The 17,427-nt window shown below is 45.9% G+C and overlaps 1 protein-coding gene across 1 annotated transcript in view; it reads right to left on the bottom strand.

Annotated features, from left to right (window-relative positions):
* The window catches only part of LOC138541759 (bromodomain testis-specific protein-like), a 2,079,689-nt gene that overhangs the window by 48,163 nt on the left and 2,014,099 nt on the right, over nucleotides 1–17,427 (bottom strand). Inside the window, exons 11-12 of the mRNA XM_069641783.1 lie at nucleotides 10,673–10,789; nucleotides 10,460–10,597 (exon numbers count right to left, since the gene is read on the bottom strand). Coding sequence (XP_069497884.1) covers nucleotides 10,460–10,597; nucleotides 10,673–10,789 — 255 coding nt within the window. The remainder of the gene's footprint in view (nucleotides 1–10,459; nucleotides 10,598–10,672; nucleotides 10,790–17,427) is intronic.

The raw sequence follows: 17,427 nt of genomic DNA, 5'->3' as shown, positions 1-17,427 counted from the left end.
ACCCAATTTCTGTGTTTTTGTTTGACCTTTTTCAACAGAATCGTGCTATTCGGTAGTTTTGATTTTTTTAGACAAGTGAGTTCTTTCCGTAGTTCTCTTTTTTCTCCAACATGCGTGGATTGTAGGAGTGAATATGGATTTTCTCGACTACGTGAGTATGGTTTATGTTTTGAAGAAATGGACTAAGTATCCATTCATAATTTATTTTATTTAACATCTGCCGCTTGGAATCAATGTCGTTTTCGACAATCTGGTTGACTTGAGATGGATTAATGCACAATCTGGTCGCCGATTAGTTTGTTTCCATCTGGATAGTGGGGAAAGTCTCTGTGCCGGCCCAGACGGTTTCCCATTCTAGACTGATAATGTGATAATCACTATATTGGGATATTACATTTCCAATGTTTGTTGTTCTCTTTTTAATTGCTGGCGATGTATGAATATAATCCAATGTAGCTACGTGAGTCCCACTCGACCAAGTTGGCTTGGTTGAACTTTCTTAAAGCGTTAAGTTTCGGATCTACATCTCCTTGCCCCAATTTTCTGCTCACGAAGAGAGATTGGATTCTGGTAGCAGATTTCCTTTGTTATCAAAGAGGTGTAAATTGAGATCCCCACAAATGATAAGTTGAATGTTATGGTACACGGACGAGACCTCATCAATAGCAGTAAATACTGAGTCGATGAAGACATCTGAGTTGATTACTGTCGGGTTCCAGTATAAATTAAAGATCCCAAGAATCTCTTTTTGGGCTGTTTTATCAGTTGTGTAATCAACAGATTGAGTAAACCTGTTTTATTCACATATGGTAAACTGTGCCCATGGATTCAGATTTTTAGTTTCAACAATTCGTATTGCTGGAAGATTCTTAGCCAAAGTGAGCTGGCCGGAAGAAGGACGGCCTTTCTTGCGTTGTATGGCTGGGTTGATCATGATGTTGTAACCGTCACATCCGGGCAACGATGAGAGGCATGTTTCTTGAAGGCATAAGAATTGGTGAGTCAGAATAGAGTCCATCGCAATGTGAAATAAATGATTGGACCCTCTGGTACTCCATGAACAGAGTGAAAGAACCTTGTTGTGTAGAGGTGTTGATGGTTTCACTCTGTATTCCATGAACAGAGTGAAAGAACCTTGTTGTGTAGAGGTGTTGATGGTTATCTTTGTGAATTGATCGTAGAGTTGCGCGAGGAGTCACTGCAGTTTAGGTCTCTCCAGAAAAGATGTTTTGTATAATTTGTCTTTACTTGTTGATTTCAGGCTTGATGGTGTACCGTGGGTGAGTTTCTCGATTTATTCTGATACGAGCCTTGTTTCTTGCTATGCACAATAAGAGAATCTATCTGCTTTTCTTTGGTCATTTTGACAGGGTTTTCTTGCTTAATATCAAGGGAGCCTTGGATGAGTTTTCCGTTGCGTGAGTGAGTCATGATGCATTTAAATCCTAGTTTACGAAGATGGGGCGTGGTATCTAGGATTTTTTCTGTGATGTATGGCGAAGTGAATTCCACTAATATTGAGTCCATGATGTTTTCATTAGTGAATTCTACAAGTCTGATGTGACCTGTATTGATCCATTTAAGTGTCGGAATAGCTTGTAAGAGACGTAAGGTGTTAGTTCTGTTAAGAATAAGTGAGTCCTTCCGGCTGTCCATACGCTCAATCATCACTTTTATTTTTTGTGTCTGTTCCATGGGATCGATTAAAGTTGGCAGTTTTAGCTCGTGGTCTTGGATCGTTGGAGACTCTACCAAGGTCTTCATATGTGTTCCGATTCGTATCATCGGAAAGAAAAGCTGACTGTTCATCACTGACTGTGGAATAGTCACTAAATGATGAGACATCGGAAAGAGAGCAATCTAACTCAGTGTCCGAAATATCCACACAGGATAAAATGGTGTGTTCAGACTGTCTGGAATTGCCTTCTTCATATGTATCAATTATAATGAGTAATTGGTCAATGTCAGAAGGACTGAAGTGAAGTGACATTTCATGACTTTCAATTGTGTAAGTAAATAAGTTCAGCAGAATGTCTTGTTGTTGTTGTTCCTCTGCTGAACAAGGTGTATCCAGAATAATTATGGTTGTGTCTCTTTGCGTTTGTTCGGGAACCTGAATTGAAATGACAATTAACTTATCCGTGGGGATGGCTTTCAATTTTTTTGTCACTTGCTGTTTGTTGTTAGGTTTTGGCGTTGTATGGTTCCTTAAAAAGGCTTGCGAGCCGTTTGACTTTTTTTTCTTTGTTATACGGGCAAGATTTGGTTGTTTTCTTGTTGGATTTAGCATTATCAAAGATTGGAAAATGTTCCGTGTCATCAATGTTGGACGTTGCGCTCTTGTGTGTCGTATGGTTTGGTGCTGTGGGCGCAGAGGATTGTTCTTTTTCTAGTCCTTTGTCAGTAGTCGTTGGGGGCTCTAGCTTCAATCAGTGAGTTTGAGGTATTATTCTGTCCTAGGTCCATCTTCGATGGATCTTTAATATTCGAGCTGGGCTTTTCTCTAGAGAGAAGAGTTAGTATGGCTGTTGTCATAGAGGCTCTCTCTTCACGGTCTTTCCTCGCAATTTCAAATAAGCAGGCTTGCCATTGGGCACTTGTTACAGCTTCTATATTGAGTCGTTCGAGAATGGTGTTAACAAATGACTCGAGGTAAATCTGTTTTGAGTGAATCAGTGCTAGCAGTGTTGCCTGATCCTTTTCAGCTACTACCGTGGCTTCATGTAATTTCATGTATGGAATAAAGGCTTGCGACGTCACTGCTAGAAGTAGGTTTTGGAGGTCTACCATGGTGGTGGGTATGGACTTTTCTTGTCTCTCGGGGAGTCCTTTGTGACATTGGCATTTGGATTGGAACAACTCCTCTTTGATGGTAAGGGGTGCATGCCAAGGATCACATGGTAGGTTGGCTGTCACATTAGGCTGAGATGTCAAAGGAAAAGAGGGGTGGTTGGTTCTTGGGGTAGAAGCCTTCCAGATGTCAGTGTGGATATGTTGATTAGAAGAGTAGAAAACTTAATTTCTTTTGTCTTGGTTGATTATCAAGTCCTCTCACTCTGTGATGTCTAGAGATCGACGTTCTTTCCTTGCCTCAAGAATATTTCGACTGGACATGACTTCTACGGCAGGTTTAGAGGCCTGCGCGTATTTCTTTTCCCATTTTTTTTGGCAATAACAGCTTTCTCTTTTAAAGAAACTATTGGAATTCTATCCCTCGGGTTAGTTCCTTGGCCTAAGTCGGTGTTAGGAGAGACCTGTTGCAATACCTTTGCAGAATGAGGAATCAAAGTTAGTTTAACTGCCTGGGAATCTGGGTACGGTGCGGTTTTGGTTGAATTAGATGTTGTATCAAGAACTGGAGGGACTACAAGATTGGTATGATCCGTGGGTTGTTTCCCTAATTTTTTGGACAGATCCTCAAGGATGTTAATGCTGGGCAAGTTGGATACAACAATTTTCTGCTTGGATGCAGCAGGGGGTGCACTTTTCTGCCACTAAATGGAGCTGTGGCCGCGACGATTGCGGCGCATGCGCGGGAGGCAGCTGTGAACCACCAGTGTCTCCCGGGTGAGGGAGAATGGCCAGTACCGCCGACACCACTGATGTCAGGAGCAGCAGCGGGGGGGCAGCGGGCAGCCGGATCCTCAGTCGCGTGGCAGGCCCAGCAACCTCTGCTATCTCAGATGCGGCGGCGAGCAAAGGTAGGCAGAGAGCGGACAGGGGCGGTTGACACCGGGGAGGGCCATTGGAATTACGAGTGGATGATATGTAAGTAAGCACGTAAGGATCAGCCCAGCGCAGTAGATTCACTCGGGAGTATGCAGTAAAGGAGCAATGATGGTCCGTGCCCTGTGGCAAAATGTATAACCACATGTATGGGACACAGTAGGCATCAAGAAGCGGGCAGGTTCAACAGGACTGGCCCGGTAGTTTCCTGCCTACTGGGTTACATTCAGGTGGAATTTTTCACGAGGCAGTGTCTCTCAATAGCAACACGAAAAAAAAAATGTAACGCGCACAAGCAGGTAATTAATGCAAAACGGGATCAAAGGGACTCGCCCGACAGTCTCCCGCTTGCGAAGTTGCAAACACTAGATTACAGTCAAGTGAATCTTTCAGGGAATGATATCTTGGTACTGCACCGAGGAAGCAAATCTCTTGGGTTGGGCTTACCCTCCTGGGCAAACGTTCATTGGCTGCACAGTGGTTGTATCTGCAGTCTTCTGGGCACCAGCGGCACACTGTAAAGTGGAGTGGTGCTGGGAGGCAGGGGCACCGTGTTTGAAACAGGTGTGTTCACGGACACGTGGAGCCACAGAGCCAAAGACCAAAGACTCTGCTGCCTAACTCCGCGGCCCGCTCCGCGGTGTGCTGGTGGTTTTGTAGAGGAACAGGAAGTGGTAGCAGGTAGGCAGTGAGGACAGACTCAGTTTTCCAGATGCTCCAAGAGTCCAAGCAGGAAGGGTAGACCAAAGACTTTGCTGCTTGACTCTGCCAGACTTATCTCAAGAGTAAGTGAGCAGTACAAATAGTTACACAAAGGACAGCAAGTACTATGATTCAGGCAAACACTGACTCAAAGTTTCTAAGTAAAAGAATATATATTTATTTACTCAACAGTTGTATAACATTTCACTATTCTAAGCAAGATCAAAATCACAATCATAAATACACCACACCACTTCCCTTAAATTCCAGACAAGTTAAGCTCACAAAATGAAGTGGGAGCAAAATGGCACTCCAGCAATTTAAAAGGGAGGGAAAGACAAAGTTATTAGAAATTAGGCAAGACCAACAGGTAAGTACTCCGGGCAATTGAACAAGCGATACTACATTGAGGAGATCAGCTAGAAAAGGCTTAGGGCCAAAGTCAATGGGTCAAAAGTCTTTTGCTCAAGATCACACAGTTCAGGGTAGCTGGCGGTAAAGTTCGTGGCACAGATTCCAGACGAGGACGGTTGGTAGAAAAGTTAGTTCAAAGAGAAGAGAAGGAGAAGCCCTCGGATTGGAGAAAGATTTCAAACACTTTCACCGCGGTTGACCGAAACGGACAACCGCATTGTTGAGGCAGACGTTCCTGGTAGTTCCTGCAGGCTCACGGTTCCTGAAGCGACTGTCAGACTGATCAGAAGTAGGAAAACTGGAGGGTCCTGCACTACCCAGTGAAGAAACCAGCAGCAGCGCCAAACCATGAATAAAAGGTGCGCTCCTTAAAACCCAAGCAGGGTCCGACCTTGCTGGCTATCCGGCCCACTGTAGCTCTGTACAGCGAATTCGACCAGAGGAGGGGTCCTGGCTTGTAGTTTGGGCAAACTGGTTGGTCCCACCAGCTCAAGGGAAGAAGTTTCCTGGAGGATCTTCTCGGTCGTCGGATTTGGAGATTCGGACCTGTAGCAGGGCTTCACTGGGCGGTTCAGTCGTTGTAGGGGTCCTCTTCCTCCAGTTCCTCGTTTGTTCTTTCGTTCCAGTGGCGGGACCTGCTTTTTATGCAGTTTTCCCACATTCATACAGCCTGGCTGTCAATCACACAGCAGGGTGGCTGGTCTGGCAAGGCTAGTCCCCTTAGCCAATCAGACAAGAGTGTGACTTGGGTTATTAAGGGAACCCATGGCAGGGGTCCAAAGATCCCTCCCTCACATCCTGCCCACCTAGACTATCAAGCGCCTTAAGGAGGGATTAGGTGCAGAAGCCTGCGAAAAGACAGCGAACAAAGGAGTCATCCCCGGTTTGGCACGCAGAGAAAAACATGAGAAAGACTTTAACAAAAAAGAAATGGCGAATTAACCCAGCCGGAGCCAAAATAAAATGTATTTGGTCAAGCGGGTTTATGTTTGAGGCTAATATAATAGCCTAAAACATGACCACGTTTATATAAGATAATCACGGTAGAAAAGTTAGGGTAGATACCACTGCCACCAGCCAAGTCTTAATCTTAAGGGAGAGAAACAAGGCTCCAAGATGTACATACAGAAAGGGATAACAGTTAACCCTTTCCAATACTCCATGTAAGATGGGGTGTACTGGGTCTGTGGTTTAAAGTGACTATATAAAGTTAATAGCAAATTTACCTATTTCTGGGGGACAGTAGTCAGCCCCAGAAAAATGGAGTCAGGGGGAAGTCTCAAAGATAACCCTGTGTCACTGCACTGAAGGTGCTGTGTAACACACACAAAAAGTGGTACATGAGGAGTAGGTGAGGCTCCAGTGCCCAAGATCACACAAAGTAGAAATACACATAGCAAAACACATGTACGAGTGGGAAAAAAGGCTCACACTCTTACCAGGTAAAAAAAATAAATACTAGAAATCCAGCAAAGCTGCTGGGGAACTCTTTAGGTAAGGGAAAACAACCATTTATAAGAATTCTCCCTAACATCCTCATCTTGAGTCTCGCGTGGGGGACGGCCAAGACGACTGCTGCCATGAGCCCCAGTAGGTGTTGGTACCACCAGACCGGGGTCATTTCTCTGCTGAGGAAGTACGCAGTGGTCATCTTGAGGGCCGTGATCTTGTCCTCCGAAGGAAAAAAAACTCTTGGAGCACATGTCCCAAATGAGACCCAAGAAGGTCAGTCTCTGCGTGGGCTGCAGCTGCGACTTCTTGTGGTTGAGTGAAAAAACCCAGCTCGTGCAGTGTGTTCATCAGAGCGTGGGAAGTGTGGTGCACTGCTTCTGGAGATGTAGCCCTGACGAGCCAGTCGTCGAGGTATGGATAGATGTGGTGGCCCCTTACGACCCGAGGAGAACCGCCACTGTGTTCATGAGCCTGGAAAAGACCCTGGGGGCTGAGTTGAGGCCGAAAGGAAGCACCTTGTATTGAAAATGGTAGACCATGATCCTGAATCGTAGGAAAGAACGATGATGCTGCCAGATTGGGACGTGTAGGTAGGCGTCCTTCAGATCCAGGGAGCACGTCCAGTCTCCCTTGCACAGTGTCTCTGCTATCAACGCTGGCGTAACCATCTTGAATTTTTGTAGAGATTGAGGGTGAAAAGGTCCAGCACAATTCTCAGGCCCGCCTGGTTCTTTTTCTGAATGGCGAAAATCCTGGAGTAAAAGCCCAAGCCTCGCTGGGAGGCTGGGACTTCCTCCACTGCCTGGCTCTCAACGAGCGACCGGATCTCCGCCAAAAGAGTTGCTGTCCCAACCTGTGGGAGTGGAGGGGAGGAGAAGCTGGGATATGGAGGCGGTACCCCGTGGATACTATGGAGAGGATCGAGGCGTCCGCGAAATTCTGGTGCCAAAAATGTGCATGGAGAGCAAGCATGCCCCCCACTGGAGACACGTGGACCCGGAGGGGCGTGTCATGCCTTCTTTCTCTCTGAGGCTGTTGCTGAGGAGGATGACTGGAAAAGAGCCCTTACTCCCTCACCCCCCTTTTTGTTGTTTGCGCCTATGTTAATTCGGCGAATGGTCAGGCTGCCTGGACCTCCACTCTTGGAAGCCGCGGAACACGCCGTATGTACGCCCCTTGTCGGGGCGCTGCTGTGACTGGGTGTACGTTTTGGGTGTGGTCCTTGTCAGAATGGATACGAACTTGGCTGTTTGCGAGCTGCTTTTCTTTTTGTCCAGCTCCTCGTCCGTTGTGGAGTGGAAGAGGTCACCCCCTTCGAACGGAAGATCTAAGAGGAGTTCCAGGACATCCATGTTGAATTTTGTAGCACAGAGCCAGGCTGTTCTTCTCATGTCTGTGGCAATGCAGATGGCACGGCCAGGTGTCAATGTGGGCCACGGTGGACCCCATGATGTCCTGGGCCACCATCTTTGCCTCTGCCAATCCCGCCTTGAATCGTGATTGGCCCTGTGCCGGAAGATCAGGGAGAAAATCTGCAATTTCCCACCAGAGCTTCTGGTTAACGGCTGCCAGCATGGCATCCACGTTGGCTTGACAAAGGTGCAAGGACGCGTTGGAATACAGCTTCTTCCCGTACGCCTCCAAGATCTTCTCCTCCTTGCCTAGCAGCGCAGCGGAGGAAGAGGCAGAAGATGACTGAGGCTTGGAGTATAGGATGCTGCAGCAATAACTGAGGAGTGTGGCTGAGGGTGGGCCGATAGCAAGAGTATCCCCTCTATCTGCCTCTAATTGGCGTCCAGGCGTCGATTGACCAGCTGGACTGAGTGGGGCTTGAGCCAGCCCTTTTTGGCCAAGGCAACTACATCCTTCTGCATCAGGATCTCCGTTCGCGCAGTGGGATGTAGCGTGAGGACTTCGGCGAAGACCCCCCTCTGATGGTTGCTCGACCTCGGGTTGAGAAAGGCCCAAGTACTCTGCCAGCCCCGCAAGACATTCATGGAAGACACTGGCTGATGACGGTGTGTCAGTGTCCTCCTCCTCATCTGTGTCCACCTGTGGATCCAGTTGGTCTGCCACCGGTGGAGGGGAGCTGGGCGCAGAAGGCTGGGGTGTGGAGACCGGAGCCGGAGTCTGCAGCGGAGGCTGGTAAGGAACCGCCTGCACCATCGGTTGGAGGGCCGGCGGAGGCTGAACAGGGGCCAGGGGTGCCTGTACTGGCCCTGCGGCGCAGGAGCCTTTGGCGGGAGCACGTCCCTGATGGTCCCGGAGGATGACCCCCATCCGAGGAGATATCATGAGCCTGAGGAACCATTCAAAGAACCTGTCCTCGCAGGCTGGAGTGGTGGCAGGCGATATTGACGGGGTAGCGAGCAGCTGCTGGAGCACTTGCGTGCCCAGCGGGAACCAGCCTTGCGCGAAGGAAGGGTAAGCTGTAGACCACATACACCTGGTTGACACCAGTCCCACCTTGACACACTTTCCTCCACCTGCTGCCTGCCTTGGAGCGGCGTCGGCCAGATGTCTGGATTTACTGGCGCGACAGCCATTTTGTTGAGCTGCCTTACACGTGCCTGCGTCGTGTTGCTCGGCTCACTGGGCCCTGCCCCTTCCAGGACTTGAGTGTGGATCATGGGGCCTACCCTGTTCCTCAGGCAGAGGCCTGGTAGGCGTTTTGCCCTCAGCGGATCTGCCGGTTGAACTGCGTATAGGTGCCCCCTCGGACATGTTGTCAGTATTAGGGCATAGCCTATCGGGTAAAGACCCGGTAAAAGAACCTTCCGGTCCCTCAGCACTGTCACCGGGAGGACCTACTGACCCCTTGGCCTGTCTGCCGGTAGCTGATTCTACCTCGGTACTTGTACTGGTATAAGGACCCGGGCGGTCCCTCCAGCGCGGGCGAGTCTTTCGGAAGTAGTCTCCCGTGCGGGGTGCAGTGGAAAAGAGCGGCCTTACATTGGGCCTTTATAGATGGTAGACGAAGTCCTTTAGATCCTTTGGAGGCGATCATGGGAAGAGCTCCTTCCACCTGGCCAGTCTGTTCTTCAGAGGCTTCGAGGAAAGAGCGTTGCACGCGGTACAAGCTTGCCAGCCGTGGTCTGGGCAAAGGCACCATAGGCAGAGGGCGTGGGGATCTTTAGTCGGGAAGAGCCCGTCGCAAGATGGACACCTGCGGAACCCTGTAGAAGTGTACATGTGCCGGGAAGGAGCGTGACGCCCGAGGACCGAGTACCTGAATGATAAAAAGACAGAAGAGCAGAAGTATTCGCCCGTGGAATTACATTGCCAAAGCCAAACCCAGGAGCGCTGGAGAATTCGGCCCGTTCCCGTCGACGCGGAAAAGGGGACTGATGTGTGGGGCAGAGGGTGGAGTCATGGCAGCACATGCTCCCTGGGCCGCACCTTTGCATGCCTCTAAATTTAAAGGTGAAGGTTTTTTCTAGTGAAAAACGTTCCGTCTCCCCTCCCTTGGAAGGGACGCCCATGCAGTAAGGAGGAAAGGGGACGGGACGTAAGAGTATGTATAGAGATTTTTATCAACGGTTTTGGTTATTTTTATGTTCATGTGTACAGTGATTGCGTTATTTCACTTAACCATTACTGGGAATGACAGCCCTCTCCTGTACAGGTGCCATATAGCACATCCCAATCAACATTGGAGGTATTTACCTGAAAGTGGCAGCACTTGCAGTAACATTGAACTAGCTGCAATTATAGGCTAGAATGCACAGAACACCCAAGTTGGGTATGCATTGAATTCCGGGCTTTAACTATTAAAATACTTTTGACACAATTCTTTCTTGGTCAGTGGTAGTCCAGGATACCAGTTTCGGGAGTATTGTTTCAATGCGATTTGCTATGGTGAAATACATTAACATTGAAAAAAATATATTCATAATTCAAGTAAATACTGGAATGTGCCAAAGGCAAAAAAACATGTAGAGGCTTTAGTCATCATTTAGTCCATCAAGAAACAAGTTGGGTTTCTTGAATATGTGAAATAAAATGGGATTGCATCATTTTAGTAGTCCTAGATTACAAATCCGATTGTAAATGCACTAAATGGTATTTGCTCGGGCCACCAAAAACAATATCAAAAACAATTTTAAGATAAAGCGTTTCATCATACATTTGCCTCAACAGAACGAAGTTATGGATTATTTCCCACCTGATTCACCAGAGTCACTGCTATCAGAATCTGAATCACTGGTGCAGCTGGCACTGCTGTCGGAGCTTGAACTACAACTGCTGCTTTCACTTAGTCTCCTTGATCCACCAAATGCAGTTTGGGTAGTAATTAGTTCAGCTGTAAACCATAGAAATATTGTTCAGAACAAATCTAAATGAAAAGGGCCAACATTTATCCAAAATGGAAACCTACTTTTGTCCTCGTTTTTTGCAGAAACAGTCGAAATTCCAACATTATTCAATCTACGCTTTTCAAGCAATGTCCTTTTCTGTGACTGAAGTTCTTCCTTGGATTTGGGTACTTTCCCACCTGTTTGATAAAATATGTAAGATGCTATGGTCAACACAATGCCTGGAATATATACATAATGTGAACACACAGATACACACAATCATGCAATCCTCTGCCACCAAGGCTATGCCATGTTACATTTGTTATGATATGCTGTGCATAGTTATGCTGGGTATCTAGCCGCTCTGCAAAATCTGCAAAATCAAATCTCCTCCAGCACTTACTAGGCAATTGACCTCATTCAACCAATCCTAGGTATGTTAGCTTAAGCTGCTCTTCCTGATATCTGCTCTAGAAACACAACTTTCGAAGCAGTCATGAGACACTTATCAATAGAACCTACTAACTGCCCCTTCTACTGCCCTACCACTCTGCATGGCTTACCGTGAACAGCCCATTAAGGCAGGCCATCCAACAAGCTCCCATATGGAGTACAGTGATAAATCCTTTGAAATTATCCCTTGAGACTAGAGGTTGGGACTGGGGTGAACTTGGGGGACTGCAAACCGCTGAGTGATGCCGGCAGATTGCATAGGCTTCCCTGTTCATCCCTAACCACATATAACATGCCCTTGTGTCCCTGATAATCCTTATTGACCTGACCTGAGAAGAGGTCACATTGTGGGAACCTGAGTGAGCTGGGGAAAGATCCTAGTCTCTGAACTTCACAAAACAGGTAAGGAAGACTCGTCAAATAACGTAATTCTGGCACATTTATTAGCCAGGAGCACGACATGGAGGAGGTGCAATTATCCTATCCTACCTGTATTCGTTCTCTGTTTGCTCTTTATGAGTTGCAACATAACATAGTTACTGAGGAAAGGAAACGGCTTGGAGGCGAGGGTTATCAGGGGAGCCGTGTTTAGAACAAGCCAAGGCGTTTGCAGATTTGGGGTGGCAGATGAGTATGTGGCCTTACTATGCCTTTGTTTTGTCCACGGTCAGTTGGTAACGATCACTATATCTGACACCTGGGGCAATTGGGGCGGGCAGCCTCAGATGCAGATGTATTGACATGGATTATGGCTATCTCCCGGACATATGTATGCTGAGTCAATATTTTGATAACATTGGAGACATCATTGATGCACAGCTGCGGAGGTTTGTTTTCATTTTGCATTGGCTTCATGGCTGACCCCAGAGTCATCGTAGAGCTGTTACTTCTAATGCCCATCCACCTGCTGTTTGGTCCAGGTGAAGGAATGGGCATGTGTCTGACCCATGAGGATATGTGGTGCCTTTCATTCTGGCATTGTGAAAGGAGACAGTGTGGGATGGAGGCCATTCAATGTACTTTGGTCCATGATGCAGCAGGGAATGGTCAGGGGTGGAGATTTTAAACCGTGATTGTCTGCTATGTACTTTGCTGCACTGTTTCTTGTTTTACTTTATTGCTGTGTTTTTGTTTCCCTTTTTTTTTTGGGGAGGTGGTATCTTTCTGCTTGCAGGTTTTCCAGAGTGATGTTTGGACTAATAGTGGATTGGTCTGCAGGGTGTTGTTTTAGATATATTTGCTGTTGCACCCTTTTCGCCCGTTGCATCTATCGGAGATGCTTTTGAAGGGTTTCATGTTATGCTATGCTAATATGTTCCTTGAAATGTACATGGGCTCTTTTTGATTTTGGTGTTTTCTGGTTGGTGATGTTTATATGAGATTGGGAGGGGTACCGGGGGAGGCTTCGGGTTTGTTAGTTCTTGTTGAAGTTGGATTCATACTTCTGCAGGTGGGGGTGGGGGAGGGTATTTGATTTTTATAAGTAAAGAATTTTTGATTTGGTTTTTTTATTGTTTAATTTTTTCCCTTGCAATGCCGTCTGGGAGGGGTGACCAGTTGTCTGTTTCCTCATGGAATATAAATGGTCTAAACAATCCACTCAAAAGACAAACGATTTTTAATTGTTTGAAGGATATGCACAGTGATGTTTATTTTCTTCAAGAGACCCATATATTGCTGGATGAAGTTAATATGTTACGCAAAGGATGTATTGGGGAATTTTTTGTCTCATGCTAGTCATCCAAGAGTAGTGGGGTCGCTATTCTGATTCGGAAAAATTGCCCGATTAAGTTCTTAAACTCTTGCTCTGATAAGGAGGGTAGAGTCGTTGCGCTCTTGGTGGAAGTTCAAGGAGTTCAAACTGTTCTTTGTAATGTTTACGCTCCCTCAGTGGATGATGGTTTATTCTTTGGAAAAGTTGCTCAAATGTTGCAGGATTTTGCTTGCCGGAATGTTGTTCTAGGGGGAGATTTTAATTTGGTTATGGATAATGTCAAAGATTGAAGTGGATCCAGTGCTGTTTGCAGGAGGGATCCAACATTCTGTTCTTTTAGCGCACTTATTTCTGAATTTGCCTTAGAAGACTGTTGGAGATTACTTCATGCTGATTTGAGAGAATACACGTTTTATTCTAGCGCTCATGATTCACATTCTCGTATAGATGTTTCTCACGGCTGGTTCTGCAACCTTAAACCTAGCTAGCTGTGAGATTGGATGTATTGCGGTCACAGACCACGCCCCTGTGTTTATGGAGATGAGTTTACAGTTTGATTCCTCCAGAACGTTTTGTTGGAGAATGAACACCTCAATTCTTCGGGATGAGACAATTGTGGATAAAATCAGATCTGAAGCGGATCATTTTTTGTTGGAGAATAGGACGGATGGAATGAATGTTGGAACAGTCTGGGAGGCATTTAAATGAACAATGCGGGGCTTGATTTTGGGCTTGTCCAGTAGTAGGAGAAAATGTTTGGAAAGGAAAAGTTTGGATTTGGAACAAAATATTAAGCAACTCTCAAAGGATTTGATAAATGATTCTGTGAATTTGGAGAAGAGGAGGGCACTGAGGGGACTGCAGAGGGAGTTGAATGAAACTTTGAAAATGAAAGCTGAAAAGGACTTGTTCAAATTGAAATGTTCTTATTTTGAATATGGTGAAAAGTGCGATCGCTGGCTTGCCTTTAGATTGAGACAGCAGCAGTCAGAAAGGTCTATCACTTCTATTAAAAGAGAATGGTCAGGTGACCTGTGATCCAAAACTGATTAATGAGACATTCAAGGAATACTATATGAAGCTGTATCAGAATGAGTTGGGAGTCAATGGATTAGATGAGTCATTTTTGGAAGGGTTGGAAATGCCAAGAGTGAGTGATTTGGAGAAAGCCATGCTGGGAGAGGCTGTGACTGTGGATGAAATGAAATCTGCGATTGGGAAATTGAACTCGGGCAGGTCTCCTGGTCCGGATGGTCTGCCTGCTGAATTTTATAAAATCTTGCCTGATTCGGCGGTGGACCTTTTGCGAGATGTTTTCATGGAATCTAGGGTGGGGGTTTGCTTCCTGCTTCTACTAGTCATGCCATTATATCGGTTTTTCTTAAGAAGGATAAGGATGGTTGCTTGACTTCGAACTATCGTCCGATCAGCTTGATTAATACAGATAATAAGATTTTGGTGAAATTGTTGGCGCTTGCAGACTCTTCTTGTGAAGTTGGTGCACACTGATCAATCAGGTTTTGTTCACGGCCGGAGAACATCTAGTAATATTAGGACTTTATTATTGTTGATGACACATGCCCAGGATATGGAGGATGATGTGGCTGTGTTTTCTTTGGATGCGGAGAAAGCGTTTGATCGCGTTGATTGGAACTATTTGATCTCTGTATTGCGTGCTATGAATCTAGGAGAGGAATTTATTTCCTGGATTAGCTTGCTTTATGCTTGTCCGACTGCCGCGGTCAGAACTAATGGGCAATTGTCAGACTCTTTTGTACTACAGAGGGGTACAAGGTAGGGATGTCCTTTATCCCCCCTGATATTTGTTTTGGCCATGGAAGCGTTGGCGATTGCCTTGAGATGTGACGTGGGCATACAGGGCCTGCGTTTTCATGGTGCTGATCAAAAGTATTATAACGGAATTTGACAGTGTCCCTTCCGGCCTTGCTGGATGTTTTAGATAGATTTCATGCAGTGGCAGGATTTAAGGTCAATTGGTCTAAATCTGAGGTATTGCCGATTTCAGGATACTGTGATAAGAGTTTGATTACTGGACTTGGGTTTCAGTGGTGTGACAGGAAACTGAAATATCTGGGTATATGGCTGACCCCGCTGGTGGATGAGATGGTTGTGGTGAACATGAATGAGGTATGTGGTGACTTGAAAATGAGCATTTTGAGGTGGTCTTTGCTTCATTTGTCCCTTTGGGGCAAGGTGAACGCTCTAAAAATGAATGCAGCACCGAAAATTAATTACATTCTAGGTATGCTTCCGGTGAGAATTGGCCAACATTTTTGGAAGAAAATTGATGGTTTGTTGCAGTCCTTTCTATGGGATAATAAGCCGCCACGGCTAAAATTATGGAAACTTCAGTTGCCAGTGGAAAAAGGGGGTCTGGGAGTGCCGAACTTCAGGGCATATCATTTAGCTTTTTCAAGTCATTTTATTGTTCCCTTTTTGATGGATATGCCTGATAAATGGGTAATTGCTGAGGCAAGTATGTTGGGACCGCTCCCTCCAAGAGCGATTCTCACGGCAACAAACAAGTTATGTAAGAAACCGCCTTGGACAGTCTTTCTGAGAGAAACGTGGAGACAGGTACATGAATTGTTGGGATCGGTTGCTTCAAGGACCATTCATGCATCCATTTGGTTGAATCGCTGATTTCTGTCGGAGGTAAGTCTTTATTCTGGCCGGATTGGTTTCTAGGTGGAGTTCTCTGGATTGATGATGTTCTGGTGGAAGGTGAGTGGATTGGAGAGCGTGAGTTGCTAGCGAAGTTTCACATTGATAATTTCAGATCTGATGACTTCAGAAAATTGAAAAGATGCATAGGTGATGTGGCGGAGCAAGGAAGTTCAATGGTAAATCTCTTTCTTAAAGAGAGGGAGCCAGGTGGTTGTTCGATTGCTAGCAGGATTTACAATTGTATTGTGTTTGCTTATAAGGAAAATTCTGATTTGAGAGATGAATGGGGAAGGAGATTGGGGTGTGAGATTTCGCCCGAGATATGGTTGGATATGTGTGCGAATGTTAAACTATGTGCTATTGATTTGGTGGAACGGTCAAGACAAATAAAGATCCTTAATAGAGTGTTTTGGAGTCCGGAACGAAACGAATGTTTAAGAGGGGGTTGATGGACTCGGATGATTGCTGGTGTTGTGGGAATGGACAGGGAAGTTTGGAACATCTACTGTGGGAATGTGTGCGTGTACTGGGATTTTGGCATGATGTTTGTTGTGCCTGTCTGCGTGTTCTGAATATAGATGTTGAATTGGATTTTATGACAATGATTTTGGGAGGTGGAGAATTGCTGGAAGATCTCTCTCTGTCACGGAAAAAGATTCTGCTCTGTGGTGCTAGTCTAGGCAAAAAGTTGGTTCTGAGGGCTGGAAATCAAGGATTGCATCAGTTCTTGAAGATTGGATTGAGGGGATGTCTGCCCTTGCGTCCATGGAAAAGGTGGTTTTTAAGAGGCAAGGGAAGTTGAGTATGCATGGGAGGCTTTGGGATGACTTCCTGAACATTCACTAGATTCTTTATGGTAATATATTTATATTGTTTTGCTGTTTCATGTATACTTTATGGTTCTGTACTGATTGACTAATTTATTTGTTTATATGTAAAATTTCATGAATAAAAAAATAAAAAATAAAAGATATATGTTTACAAGTACCAGTCGCACAGTAAATCGCACCAAAGCTCCCCTCCCCTTGCTGTCTCCAACATCAGGCAAAAACCGGAGATCCTGTGGTCTGACACGCACTTGCACTTGCAGGTATCAACAGCACAGGATTCCCCGGTATCAACCCAACATGGCAGTCAAAGGAAAAGTAATATCGGCTAGCTGAGCATAGGGCAGTCCACTAGACAATTGCGAGCACCTACGCAACCTGTAGTCCACCATCAGCGCACACTCGCAAGACATGCTTCACACATGATACATGCCTAACAGATGAAGTCCAGGGTCCCCCTTCCATCACCTCTCACTTTTCACGCCCATTTTATCCTGATGCAGGGAGTGTGGGAGCCATAGGTTCGCAAAGAGGTGCAGGATAGAGCATGACAGTATTGGAGGAAGATAGGAGAAAGAGCGAAGCAGGGGAGGGAGAAAAGAAGTGTGAAGGACGGAGACAGTCCCCCTGAGGTGGAAGAGGAAGAACCACCCCCATTATAGAGGGTCGTGGGCCACAGGGGTCGTGTCAGATATTCCACAAGTTCAAGAGGACAAAATCATTATCCAGACAAGACCATCGCAAGCCAAGAAAAACTACAGTAAGTCATAAAGAAGTGAGGGGCATTATAAACCAGATACTGAGTGAGACTTTGCTGCGCTAAAACAGGCCTTTTGGTGAGGGAAAGAGGGAAGGACGGATGACTACGGTCCTAGGGAGGAAAGGAGTAGTGTCATTTGTGATGTACACAAACCTTAAGTTTTGCTGTGGAAAATAAATGCAATGTTCACCTTTACTTGGTTTCGAATCTCTGTTGATGTATTCTGTCACAAAGTACCCAAAGAAGCATCTAGGCTATCATTTTTGCGCAGTCATTCATTGCTAATTCATTGTTAATCCCTCCTGCCCCCAATCCCTCCAAGCAAAGACTTATCAATCTTTTTCAAAGGCTCTCCTTCTGAGCATATCTCAGAACTTGCTTCCTCCACATCAT

The sequence above is a fragment of the Ambystoma mexicanum genome, chromosome 1q (genome assembly GCF_040938575.1).
Source record: "Ambystoma mexicanum isolate Mex_15411 chromosome 1q, UKY_AmexF1_1, whole genome shotgun sequence".
NCBI lineage: Eukaryota > Metazoa > Chordata > Amphibia > Caudata > Ambystomatidae > Ambystoma > Ambystoma mexicanum.
Note: the sequence above shows the minus strand (reverse complement) of the source record. Positions and strands in the feature narration are given on the sequence as shown.